Source organism: Chelonus insularis, unplaced genomic scaffold (genome assembly GCF_013357705.1).
Source record: "Chelonus insularis isolate UGA/USDA-ARS -01 unplaced genomic scaffold, ASM1335770v1 contig_406_pilon, whole genome shotgun sequence".
NCBI classification, from domain to species: domain Eukaryota; kingdom Metazoa; phylum Arthropoda; class Insecta; order Hymenoptera; family Braconidae; genus Chelonus; species Chelonus insularis.
In genome coordinates, this window is record NW_023276563.1 from 899,495 (window position 1) to 912,159 (window position 12,665).

The 12,665-nt window shown below is 29.1% G+C and overlaps 4 protein-coding genes across 6 annotated transcripts; 2 read left to right on the plus strand and 2 right to left on the minus strand.

The window, feature by feature from the left end:
* Positions 1 to 85: 85 nt before the first annotated feature.
* On the minus strand, positions 86 to 3,232 carry okr (DNA repair and recombination protein RAD54-like okr). Its single transcript, XM_035087053.1, has 7 exons — positions 3,031 to 3,232; positions 2,689 to 2,934; positions 2,421 to 2,611; positions 1,251 to 2,327; positions 773 to 1,178; positions 531 to 694; positions 86 to 420 (listed from the first exon to the last, which is right to left on the minus strand). The coding sequence occupies exons 1-7, from the start codon at positions 3,031 to 3,033 to the stop codon at positions 129 to 131; spliced, it is 2,379 nt and encodes a 792-aa protein (XP_034942944.1). The 5' UTR covers positions 3,034 to 3,232; the 3' UTR covers positions 86 to 128.
* Positions 3,233 to 3,775: 543 nt separating this feature from the next.
* On the plus strand, positions 3,776 to 6,056 carry LOC118069154 (uncharacterized protein C3orf18-like). Of its 2 annotated transcripts, XM_035087054.1 has the most exons (5): positions 3,776 to 3,957; positions 4,055 to 4,206; positions 4,304 to 4,642; positions 5,096 to 5,239; positions 5,310 to 6,054. In XM_035087054.1, exons 3-5 carry the CDS (start codon positions 4,307 to 4,309, stop codon positions 5,361 to 5,363), a joined length of 534 nt encoding a protein of 177 aa, XP_034942945.1. In that variant the 5' UTR covers positions 3,776 to 3,957; positions 4,055 to 4,206; positions 4,304 to 4,306; the 3' UTR covers positions 5,364 to 6,054. The 2 variants fall into 2 exon arrangements, with proteins under 2 accessions (XP_034942945.1, XP_034942946.1); XM_035087055.1 differs by having other exon boundaries at positions 3,776 to 4,206; positions 5,295 to 6,056.
* Positions 6,057 to 7,328: 1,272 nt separating this feature from the next.
* Positions 7,329 to 10,321, minus strand: D1 (D1 chromosomal protein). 2 transcript variants are annotated; one of them, XM_035087056.1, is made up of 3 exons: positions 10,170 to 10,321; positions 8,545 to 8,795; positions 7,329 to 8,458 (listed from the first exon to the last, which is right to left on the minus strand). In XM_035087056.1, the coding sequence occupies exons 2-3, from the start codon at positions 8,773 to 8,775 to the stop codon at positions 8,330 to 8,332; spliced, it is 360 nt and encodes a 119-aa protein (XP_034942947.1). In that variant the 5' UTR covers positions 8,776 to 8,795; positions 10,170 to 10,321; the 3' UTR covers positions 7,329 to 8,329. The 2 variants fall into 2 exon arrangements, with proteins under 2 accessions (XP_034942947.1, XP_034942948.1); XM_035087057.1 differs by lacking the exon at positions 10,170 to 10,321 and adding an exon at positions 9,888 to 10,143.
* Positions 10,322 to 11,282: 961 nt separating this feature from the next.
* On the plus strand, positions 11,283 to 12,590 carry snf (U1 small nuclear ribonucleoprotein A snf). The gene is made up of 3 exons (XM_035087165.1): positions 11,283 to 11,485; positions 11,757 to 11,997; positions 12,105 to 12,590. The coding sequence occupies exons 2-3, from the start codon at positions 11,761 to 11,763 to the stop codon at positions 12,558 to 12,560; spliced, it is 693 nt and encodes a 230-aa protein (XP_034943056.1). The 5' UTR covers positions 11,283 to 11,485; positions 11,757 to 11,760; the 3' UTR covers positions 12,561 to 12,590.
* Positions 12,591 to 12,665: the final 75 nt, after the last annotated feature.

Below are 12,665 nucleotides of genomic sequence, written 5' to 3' on the forward strand. Positions count from 1 at the left end.
AATGACATCAAAGTTATAATATTAATCACTTTTTACATTAGATATTTTATATAAAAATTTTATCAAAATATTTTCTCTTATTCCTACCTTAATTATAAGTTATCAATAAATAGAAAATATGGACTATACTACGAAGAGTCATCATCATCATCATCATCATCATCTTCTTCTTCTTCATCAGCTTTTTCGTCAGTCTCTTCCTGAGATTCTTTAATTTTCTCCACTTTCTCTTTCACCTGCTCTGTAGAGCGATGATGGAACACAAAAGAAATACCACTGGACCAACATTGTCTCAATGGTATATCTGGAAGATTTCGTGCATTGTGAGAATGACGCCAATCAGATAAATCTGAGTTACAATCAGAATTCTCTGGAGGCCCTTTTACTTCAACTCCATTAACACAACGCTTGCATTTGAATCTATAGAACAGATTAAAATGGAAATGGATTGTTAATTGGCCATCAATTAGTGACTTAAACTAAAATTATTCTCCAATCGCAATAATTACTTAATATTTCGGAGTACTTACTTAGAGTGAGTATCAGATGTTGTATTTTCTTCAAGTTTGAAAAGATCTCGAAGATCACTGAGCGTAAAATGTCGATAAACATCATCTTCTTGATCAACAACAGTAGAGCTGAGAGCTTTCTTGTGCGCTTGTCGTTGAAAAATTTTTTCTTCTATAGTGCCCGTCTAGAATTATCAATAACATATAATGTTGATAAATACTTTTATGAATGATAATTAATTCAATTGAGATATTGAACTTACACATAAGAACCGATACACAAAACAAGGTTTTTTCTGTCCGTCACGCCAAACTCGTGCCATAGCTTGATCATCATTGGCAGGATTCCAATCGGGATCAAACATCACTAATCGATTAGCACCTATTAAATTTAACCCACATCCTCCAGCTTTTGAGCTAAGCATGAATATAAAATCACCACTATCAGGATTGTTGAAACTATCTACAACTTTAGATCGTTTTTTGATCGTCATTGTACCATCAAGACGAACGTAACGATATGTTCGCTTGCGACAGAGTTTTTCAAAGAGATCTAAAGTTTGTGTGTAATTCGATACCAAAACTATTTTATCATTCGTTGTTGATTTAATTGACGCTAAAAGGAAATCTAAAACCATCAATTTTCCTGATAACTCTGGTAACACTTCCCTGAAACCAATTTTTATTCGATTAATCTTTAATCATTAACAAAGAAAGAAAGATTTTAATAGAAATACGTACTTTGTACTATAATTTGCAGGAAGAAGCTTTGAAGCTCCTTCAAATCCTTCAGAATTTTCTTGAATCTTTTCATAAACAAGATCAGGATGATTGCACAATTTTTTAAGTAATGTTATTGCCGAAAGTGCTGATAAAGTTCCTCCTTTTTTCTTTTTTTCACTGTCATGATCTTGCATAGATTTTCGAACTGCTTCACTCTGAATGAAATTTTTATAAAGTCTTTTTTGAAGATCTGTCATGTTGATACACACAACAAGCTCATATTTAATAGGCAAATATTTTGATAATAAAGCACTTGTTCTTCTTATAAGACACTTATTTACAACAGTCACAAGTTCTTCAAGTCTTTCTTGAGCTAATTTTCGTTCGTTATCAGTTGCAGCAGCATCTTGACCACGTAAAATAGGAATTTCAAACTTCTTCCTGAATTCCTGAGCTGTACCTAATAAACCTTGATTTACAAAATGTACAAGAGAAAAATATTCTAAGAGATCATTCTGAATCGGTGTTCCACTGAGTAGAACTCGTCTTTTGGCTTTTAAACCCATTAAAGCTTGATAAGTTTGATTCTCAGAATTCTTTAATCGATGTCCTTCATCACAAAGAACAAGACCAACCTCATCACTATGAAGAACATGTGAGTGGAGACGAAATGTTTCATAACTAATTATTAAAATAGGATTGACACAACGTCTTCCATAAGTTTTCATAAATCCATTGAGTTTCATGTCAATATCACTTTTACTTCCACCATCGATAGCTAATGGTTTTACTCTGTTACCCAACCATTTAAATATTTCATTATACCAATTTTTAACAAGAGAACTAGGTGCAACAATAACTGCCTTTTCTATTAAAGGCTTTGCTTCAGGTCCTTGTTTTAATAAAGTCCATAGCAATGTTATACATTGGAGAGTTTTACCAAGACCCATTTCATCAGCCATGATACATCCATAAGCATCTTCAATTCTTTGGCCTGTGACACATTCATACATGAATTTTACTCCTTCTCTTTGATGTGGTCGAAGAATGTTACATAGAAGTGGATCTACTACTACATGAACTAACAGTTTACTTCTATAAAAAAATGAATATGTTGAATTAGAAACATAAAATCTTTTTATTTTTCATTTATTAGATATTAGATATAAACTAATATTATTGACTTACTCATCAGCCTTGAGACGTTCATGTTCAGATAACTCTGGAGGAGTATAGACGACAAGAGCATTAGCACCAAATGGATCATGTAAGGGTCTTCTAGGACCAGCAAATTTTGCTCCTAAAAACCGACCAGAAAGCTCATAACCAGGTATTGGGATTTTAAAAGGTTTGCTGAGCAACTTGCGAATTTTTTCTTCCTAAAAATGTACAATAATTGAATTTAAGTACACAATTAAATTGATATTCAATTTTATAATTTAATTGGTTAACTTACGTGTTCTGATACACTTTCCTGAGTAGCAGATACATCGTTAGCAGATAACTGAATAGCCTTCCGTTCAGGAATTTGAATAGTTTTTGGTTTAATTGATAATCTCGTTCTTTTTTCTTTTTGTGAAGACCCTTCATCACTTAGCCGTTTGTTATTGTTAATATTGATAATACTGACATTTGGAATATGATTTTCTAAATCTGTAATAAGAGGTTTTTTTCCAAGCTGGCTAGGAGCTGCTGAACGCCTCTATTGACATTAAAATTTATGTAAAATTAATAAAAAGAAACATTTAAAGCAATGCTTTTGAATTATACTTTTGCAGGTTAGTTTTATAACTCTCACCATTTTTAATCACTGAATATTTGTGAATAAAACTTTTTAAAATAGCACTTAAAAAATTAACAAAATATATATTTCATAATTATATAATATAAATAATGATGACATATTTTTTTTATTAAAAGTAAGTAAAATTTTTCGCACAAATAAACAGATAATTCTGTCCAAGTAAACAGATTCTTTGAACTTGTTTTGACTTGTTGGATGAAATTCCGCGGCAAAAAAGAAGGTCAGTAAACTTTTCACAAAAAATATCCCTAAATAGAAAAACGCGGAAAATTTAAAAATGAAGTGTGAAAATTGTGGCATTAGGTTACTTTCAAACTGTTTTTTTGACAGTTGTAGGTGTCGCGACCATCACAGAAATGGCGAAACTTTTATTGCAAATTAACCCATTCTTAGTATTTTTAAATTTCAATTTTTGCAACAATTCAATTTCTTATCTTTTACTTTTTTATATGTATGATTCTAATTTGATGTCTCATCTAAATTAAAAAAGTATTACACATTCTCATGTATTATACAACTTATATTTAAACCAATTCTATCTCTAATTTAAAAAGAAATCAATTACCATTTTTAAATTTATTCGCAAATAAATTGCGAATTATACGAAATCATTGCATCTTGAAATTTAAGTTGGATACACTGTGGCCACAAAGCAATAGTTAAAATTTTAGTTCTATTCTTTATCACTTGGATCACTAGTGTAAAATAGTTATTTATAAATAAAACTAAAATATTCTTATCAGTTGATTGATCCTAACAAAATTTTTTTCGTAACAAGTTTATGTCAAAAAATCCATACAATCCTTTCATGTGTGTACAATCAATGTGTGTAGTGATGCGTGATAAGAATTTACGTCATACTATTTGAATTTACAGTCGAATTCGTACACTTAAAAATATTATTATATTTCAATTCTTAATGTAAGTTGATCTTTATCCATTATTGACTTAACAAAAATAACTGATGATATATGTGACTAATAAAAAGTGTTAACCTTAAACTTATAATTCTTAAAAGCGAATATTGAATACTCTATAATTAAATATCAACAATTTTCCTTGACAAAGTGAATAACAGTTCTAATTAACAAAATTCAATTATTCAAACTAAGAAGTAATAATAAATGCCAAGTATTGCTCTTCATTTGTTAATAATCTTAATTGATTAAGGTATGTTAATAAAAATTTACTCTTCAATGTTTTTATTTATGATCTATTAAGGATTAAATTCATTGCTTAATATTTTAATTTTATATTAAATTATAAGGTCATGGAAGATGTGACTAACACTTCTGTCTTAACAACGATTTTTTTGAACAACCTGGAGGATATAACAACAGATATGACTAGACTAATAAACAATGGAAGCACTACAACTGGTGGTAGTTATACAGAATCATCAACTTCATATAACAATGACACTACACAATCATCTTTGGGCATTCTAAAAGAAGTCACTAGTCAAGCAACGCTTAACAAATCTACCAAAAGCTGTACAACGACAACCACTGAGGAGCCATTTGATGAATTTGGTCCCCCTGAAGGAGTAGAATATATTTTTGTACCTCTTGGGGTCATGATTTTCGTAATAATCTTATCTGCTGTGGTACTAACAACAATTTTAACTTATTTCTCGATTTTAAGAAAAAAGTTTTTACAATATTTATGTTTTTTTTAAAATTATTTCAATAACTTAACTACATTATTTGCATTGTCAAAAATTATTTGATGCGACTAAAACTTTTTTTTAATATGATGGTGATTAAAATGCTACAATCACGATGATAAGCGTAGAGATTAAATTGAGTATATCTCGATTACTTTTAATCAATCAATTTAATAATATTGCTAATGTAATATTAATGATAGTCAATTGGTTATTGATTACATATCGATCAGTATTTAATAATTAATTGTTAATGAATAAATTTAAATTCTCGTACTCCATCAATCGCAAAAAAATTAGTTATATGTAAAAACTCTAATAATAAAAATGATTAAAGAATTTTACTGTAAGGTTACGAAGAAGTAAAGAATGTTCATAAAATGTCATTTTCAGGTTTTAATTATTTCTCGTCGTCGAAAGCTGGAGCGATTGCGACATAGACTAATGCCTCTATACAATTTCGATCCTGGTGAAGAAGGAGAAGATGACTGGGAAACTGAACTACTTGATGAAGGCATCGGAAGTCGTCAACGAAGAGTATGATTTTATTATTCATCATTATTTATTGAAACTACTTTATAAATAACAACAGAATTAAAATTATTAGCAAGGATACCAATCAATGGACAGCGAAGAGAATGCGGAGCTATTCAGTCGCTGACGTAAGGTTCCTCGGAGTAATCAAACTCCTGCGGACGATAATCCAATGCGAATACCGCCTAGGTTTTTATCAACTACCAGTAGCAAGTCTGGAGATACAAAAGAAGCAATAGAAATGGAATCAATTGATGAAGATGTCTGCTGACAGTGTTCTCGTACCACGAAAATTTAGCGAAATAATATGATAAAAAGTAAAAGTAAGCATAAACATAAGAATTGTGAAACAAAATATTTCAAAGATACAAAATCCGTGATTTTTATATCTAAAAGGACATTTTTGTTCTTATGAATGAGAAAAAAGCACATGGGTAACAAATGGACTTAATTTATTGAAATTAAATAATTGATAAACTGTTTTATAAGTTGGAATAAGCATTTTTGTTGAAAGCTGATATCCATCAACTGACTTTAAATCGATATAAATGTTTTATATCGCAAAATAAATTGAATGACTTTTATAAATAGTACCAAAGAGTATTCAAGTAAAATTGGAAAAATAAAGCTAATTCGTTACTTATTGATCATTATAATGATCAACTTATGATGCACAAAATGAGATTATTGTTTAGAAGTTAGAATTATTTTAGATTAGGAAAATACAGATTATTTTCTATTTTATAATTTTAATAGACTTCGTTTCATTGAAACTATAAAAATATTTAAATTATAAAGAAATCTTTATTGAAAAAATATTGAAAATTTGATAGAAAGAGAGAAATAAAAAATGTAAGTAGGAATCCTTGGCAATATTTTAATACACGGGTACACTTTATAATTATAAATTACTGATAATAATAAACAACGATTGAAAAAATATATAAAGATATGATTGAAGTCACACTTTTCGTCTACTGTTGCTTAGTTTATTATCAGAATATTATTATATTTAAAAAAAAACAACTTAAATATTGAATTTCTAGTCTCACGTCTTATAGATAATTATATACAAAGAAAAAAGTTTATTGAAATATCGTTATTATACAATAAAATTGCACGTTATTGAGACGTGTCAAAGACTGGACAGTTGGTGAGCTTTTTTTGCTTTTAAGCAACTTAAATCGTTTAACAAATGAAATAAACAAAAAAAATAATAAATTACTGTGACAAAATAGCTCATCGCTGCCGCTTATAATTAATATACAAATATGTACTACAGAAAATGACAATCTGTGGTGTCAATTGTACGTAAATTTTTATTTATAAAATTGATAATCAATTATCCAAAGATCTAGTCGATAAATTATTGCTTCATTTAAATTTTTAAAGCCTAACTCTATTTTTACTATCGTCTTTTTCTACTTGGCTCTTTTAATTTTTTCAACTTTCACATCATGAAATTATAAAGATGGAGATAAAAATACAAGAAAATAAATAAAATTTAAGAAAATGCCTGTGATAGGAATTTTCCACTTCACTTTACATGTCAATTGTGATTTGATCAATCATCTACTCACTAAATGCTATTTTTCTTTAGCTATTTATAATATTTATGGTTAAAAAAATATCAGTAATACTAAAGTTATTAAATAAAGTAGGGAAATAAAAATATATCAGTAATTTAGTATTTATCATTAGGGATAAAAAATCACGTACATGAAATATGTATTGAAAAACAAAATTTCAATTATTATAAAACGTGATTGCATGACAACCAAGTAATAATCCACTAGTAATTATAAAGAGAGTTTAATTATTTATAGAACTTTAAATGCAATATTACAGTTTCTAGATTTGTTTTTAAATATACATATCCATATACATATATGAATGTATGTATATGTATATTTACTAAATTATCTTCATCAATTGATGTAAAAAATGAATTGTATAGCTGGTCTATCACATAAATGATTATTAAAAAGTACATGTATTTAAATTTTACTTTAAAATTATTTGTATTATATCAATTATTCTTGGTCTAATTATACACTATTCAATGTGATTCAATTCAATTAGAAAGGTCATATTAAATTAAATAAGAGTATTTTTTGAATTTATTTTACTTTAATACAAATTTTACATCCACACAACTTGTTTGTCTCGGAAGCGGGACTTCAATATTCATTTACTCATGTTTATTAATTTTTTCCCTTTATTTTTCTTTAAATTGCAATAAGATTGAGTAGTTTTCACGCGTTCGTGATATACAAGAGAGTATCCTACAATTTTATTAATTTATTTAATTAATTATTACTTTTTTTTTTTTACTTTATAAGTATCTTTAAATTTTCAATTACTGCCAGCAAATAAATAGCTAGCCCATGAATTTATTTTATTTTTTTATTTTATATTTTTTTTTTATTTTTTCGATTGTAGAATACCTGCTTAATAAGTATTTCTATTTCTTTTGCTTTTAAAGATATTCATGGTGTGTAGACGAGTAGACGTTTATGTCCTTAATCTCTGAATAATTGAAGTAACATAAATAGAAAAAAAAAACATAAGTAAAAAAATAATGAAGTGGCTTCAACAATGCGACCAATAGATTTTCAATCGTGTCACAATCTTTTAAATCACAAATTTTCGGTTTTTAAAATTTTTTTTGTTTTGTCATTTTATTTAATCGGTATTATTATTTCCGACTAAAATTTATTTTTTTTTAAAAAATGAGAATAAAAATAATACTTAAAATGATAAACAAGATGCACTACGCGATACGCGAGTCTCTTGACGACGTTTTAGTCGTTCATTTTTTTTTTTGTTATTTTTTTTTCCTTTTTGATTCTACATCAAATGAGCGGTTATTGATTTAGCTCAACGAGATATAAAAATTATTATTCACACCATCGTCGAGGTAGTAGCTCTACTCGTTACACTTTCGTGCATCGACATACATAAAACTTAAAAAAAAGAAAATATGATTATGAAAAAAAAAAATAAATGACCGAGAAGAACAGTTAGCAAATCTTAGAGAATTCCGAAAATGAAATTCCCCTATGAGTCGCGAAGACATTTTGCATTTGATTTTCAATTCTCCTCTTCATCATCTTCTTCTTCCAATTCTTCTTCCTCGCCGGTGCTTTCTGGTTTCTCTTCTACTTTTTTCGGTTTACCGCGTCCACGTCCAGGTGAGGGTGCATTAGTTTTCTGTGTGTTCTAATGGAATAATCAATAATTAATTCATTTATTTATTCATCTGTAATAATTTAATTGGATTAATTAAATTTGTAAAAAAAAATCACCTTCTTTTTATGGGAACCTTTTGGTCTACCTCTACCCCTTTTAACTGGTCCAGGAGGTGCATCATCTTCATTGTCAGATTTTGGTGGACGACTGGCGTTGATTTTGTCTGTCGCAGCACTCCTTCCTCGCTTTTTTGGTTCTTTCACGGCATTTTTTGCATCAGAATTCTTTGGAGGACGACCACGCTTTTTCTTCTGTTCTTCAACTACTGGCGAATTATCGTCCGACATATTTGAACTCTTTATTTATTCTGGAAAAAAAATTAACGAAAAAAAAAAAATAAGCAAATTTATTTTCAAATGAAAAAAAAAATATATATATCTATATATAAAAATAAATAATGATTAATAAATAGTAGTTTTAACAGCAGCAATTAAATTTTTTTTTATCTCATTTTCTGTTCCTTAAATTAAATTTAATGTCGTAAAAAAATATTACGATTATTCCTTAGTAGAGCCCTACAATATAAGGTTGAAAAAAAAGTCACAAAAGTATATCGAAGGCGGGAGAATCGCCATCTTTATTTCTCCCACCCTTTAACGCAATGTAATCAAGAAATATTATCGTTGGAGAGCGGCAGCGTCCCCAAGACCTCAACGAAACGCGATCTAAAGGTTCATTGAAGAGAAAAAAATAACACAAAAGAAAAATAACTAAGATTTCTCATGAATTATTTGTAGAATCTAAAGCGAGATGTATCGATTTTCAGTAAGGCGTTGGTTGATTTTTAAAGTATCTAAAACACTATTAATCCGCCAATCCTGAGGGCGCTTATTCAATATATCAAACGAACCAATACAAAATTATTTGCTTGAATTCTTTTTTTGGAATGTGTAAATATACATAATTTTATTTTTTTTGAACACAATATATTTTATTAAATTTTTGCACAATTTTTGCATGAAAATAAACCAATTTAATTAATACTTGGAAGTCAATCAATTTTCGTCCATTCCTACGCCGTTTTGCACTGACCCTCAAAACGTCAGAGCTTCCCGCCATTTTGCTATCACAATATTTTATAATTTCACAAAAATTAATTACCTCGCGAAAAAATTTTTTTTGTATTATCAAAAATAACTCGGATAAAAATATAATTTTTTTCCAATTTTTCAACTAATTTACAACGTCCACCATCTTCCAAATCAAGATCACATATCGTAGCGAACATAAACGAAGAATACGACAAGCAAGCAACGCGTGGGTCGCGACGGCGCTTTGAGTAAAAGTGACGCTAACGCGTTCGCGCGTCATTTTGTCGATTTTTTTCAGCGGAATATTACACAGAAAAAAATAAGAAAAATTCGGCAATAAATTCTATGTAATGATAAAATTTTTCTACCTTCAAAAACTGACTTTATAAGGTCCCGGTAAGACGCCATTAACCGAGTTGAGTTGAGACGCGGCGTCGAATGCGTCGCACAACACCGACCCGTCAGTACTCCGCAAAAATTAATATCTCTGAAAGTAAACCGTTACAGATGATGCGAACTGTCTCAAAAAATCACTAACGCGATCAATGAATTTATATGATTTTTTTTGACAAATGTTGTCATCGAGATAACTGACAAAACAAATGGAGTTGATGAGAGAAAATTGAGACACAGAGCTTTAGAGTACTTACCTCCGGAACTTCGTGTGGTGTGTAGAGACAAAGGCGGCTGCCGGTGCGCGCGTCGTGTCGTCGGCGTTGGACACACTGAACGCGAATCAGAGTTGCACTACGGCGAATACTCTCTCTCACACTTTGCTCTCTGTTGATCCGTGTGTTACGTTTAGCTTTATTCACTCCCCTCTTTTATGTTGATCGCCGTCTTACTCACTCTCACATCATCAGCGCCACCTCCTTACCTTTTCTATTTTTTATACGCTTGTGTATGTATACAAACGAATTTGCACACATTCTCTTCCCTATTCTCTCCTTCCTTGTTCTGTTATTCAAGACTTTTTTCTCCTCATCTGGCCTAAATTATTACAACGATGAGATATTAAATTAATAGTCATTTTTATACATTCCGGAGCAATAAACTCATTAATGTTTATTTGCGAATTTTTTGGCAACTAAACTACTTAATTTAGTCGCGCGCTTCAGGAATTCCCGCCAAAAAATCGTCCCCTTCAGTTTCCTCGACCCCGATCGATTCGAGCAGGAAGCTCCGACTAGATGTTTGTATCTTTCATTGATTTTAAGTTTCATTTAATAATTTATATTGTAATAAATTTTTTTATACTGTAAATAATATTATTTTTATTTAATATAATTATTTATTTATTTTTTAAAAATTAATTATAATATTTTTATTAAATAAAAACATATGACAGGAAATTTTGTAGTAGCCATGATCACTGAGTTATGGCGGGTAGTTGCCATCGATTTACTAGTTAATTAATAGCTTTATTCAACGCGAATATTTTTTTGACGATTATTAAATAAGAGAAGTACTTTATTAAAGGATAAAGTTTTTTAGAAAATTGATTGATGTTTATTGAATGTAAAATAAATTTCTTTTGTATATCATTCAGTCATAAATAACGAGTATGTTGCTATTTATAAGTCTATTGTATAATTTAATGAGATAAATCGAAATATTTAATCCTATTTTTTCACTCTAAAATAATGATAGATAAGAAAAAAGTATTATAATTACTAGAATTTAATTCCATTTTATCTAAATTTATATTTTAATTTATTTTATGAACTGAATTTAATTTAATTTAATGTAAATTTACTTTGTAGATAAAATAAAAAAAAATCAATTATGCGAATTTTCTTATCGTCCATCATGAGAATTTGCTTTGCATCTGATTCATAAAGCTGCATTTCTATTGTAGCAGCTAATGCAAATCAGTCACAGAAACTTTCATGAAAACTAAGTGTAAGACAACTTAACCTCGATAAATTTGACGCTAACCGGATAGTAAATAAAACGATTATTAAACGTAAGTATAAATAATTAATTATTTCTCGTATATTAAAAACATTCAATCTTAAAAAAGCTTGCTTACATAATTTTAACTTATGATAATAGATGTATTATATATTTTATATCAACATGATAATATTCACGACACTCCTTCAATGTTGTTTATGTTGCAGGCTTGTACTTTTGAAATTTAAGTTAATTACACTTTATTGAATAATTATCAATTAAAAATATTACGATAACTGATACTACTTGAATTGATAATTTTTCTTTTTTCATATTTATAGGAAAATGGATATTCGTCCAAACAACACTATTTACATAAATAATCTAAATGAAAAAATCAAAAAAGAAGAATTAAAAAAATCTTTATATGCCATTTTTTCTCAATTTGGACAAATAATGGATATTGTAGCCATGAAAACATTAAAAATGAGGGGTCAAGCGTTTGTTATATTTAAGGAAATAGCAAGTGCAACTAATGCACTTAGATCAATGCAAGGGTTTCCATTCTACGATAAACCAATGGTGAGATGATGAATCATTATGATTATTTTTGTACAATTTAAATCATTAACTTAAATCAGATAATTCTTATGAAATAATTGATTTTATCGGAGTAATTAATGTTATAGAGAATACAATATGCAAAAACAGACAGTGATATAATTGCAAAAATGAAAGGAACATATGCAGAAAGACCGAAGAAACCGAAACGAGTTCCTGCACCTGCCGAAGAAGAAGCAAAAAGGGCAAAAAAGAGGGCAAAGGAACAGGCAAAACATGCACAAGTTGGTTATCATTCTGGAGTTCCTGCACATCCTGGAATGATAAATACAGCTGTACCGGAACAGCCGCCAAATCAAATTCTTTTCTTAACTAATTTACCTGATGAAACATCAGAAATGATGTTGTCTATGTTATTTAACCAGTTCCCTGGATTTAAAGAAGTTCGACTTGTACCTAATAGGCATGATATTGCTTTTGTTGAATTCGAAAATGAAGTTCAATCAGGTGCAGCTAAGGACGCTTTACAAGGATTCAAAATTACTCCATCACATGCAATGAAAATATCGTTTGCTAAAAAATAAATTTCCGATAACAATATTGCTAATCTGCATTATTGGAGTATCGGAACCAAAGAAGTTTTTTGAGATCTAGGAGATGAGGTAGAAATAGAAAAATAGCGAAAGGTA

What these genes read in the sequence shown, in the direction of transcription:
- okr (XM_035087053.1), bottom strand. An exon ending in AGGAAAGTGTATCAGAACAC is followed by an intron (nt 2,612 to 2,688) that starts GTAAGTTAACCA and finishes GTACATTTTTAG; the next exon opens with GAAGAAAAAATTCGCAAGTT. An exon ending in CCTGCAAATTATAGTACAAA is followed by an intron (nt 1,179 to 1,250) that starts GTACGTATTTCT and finishes AATTGGTTTCAG; the next exon opens with GGAAGTGTTACCAGAGTTAT.
- LOC118069154 (XM_035087054.1), top strand. Translation starts at nt 4,307, where the DNA reads ATGGAAGATGTGACTAACACTTCTGTCTTAACAACGATTTTTTTGAAC. An exon ending in TAATAATCTTATCTGCTGTG is followed by an intron (nt 4,643 to 5,095) that starts GTACTAACAACA and finishes TGTCATTTTCAG; the next exon opens with GTTTTAATTATTTCTCGTCG. An exon ending in TCGGAAGTCGTCAACGAAGA is followed by an intron (nt 5,240 to 5,309) that starts GTATGATTTTAT and finishes TAAAATTATTAG; the next exon opens with CAAGGATACCAATCAATGGA.
- D1 (XM_035087056.1), bottom strand. Translation starts at nt 8,775, where the DNA reads ATGTCGGACGATAATTCGCCAGTAGTTGAAGAACAGAAGAAAAAGCGT. An exon ending in AAGGTTCCCATAAAAAGAAG is followed by an intron (nt 8,459 to 8,544) that starts GTGATTTTTTTT and finishes TTATTCCATTAG; the next exon opens with AACACACAGAAAACTAATGC.
- snf (XM_035087165.1), top strand. Translation starts at nt 11,761, where the DNA reads ATGGATATTCGTCCAAACAACACTATTTACATAAATAATCTAAATGAA. An exon ending in CATTCTACGATAAACCAATG is followed by an intron (nt 11,998 to 12,104) that starts GTGAGATGATGA and finishes TTAATGTTATAG; the next exon opens with AGAATACAATATGCAAAAAC.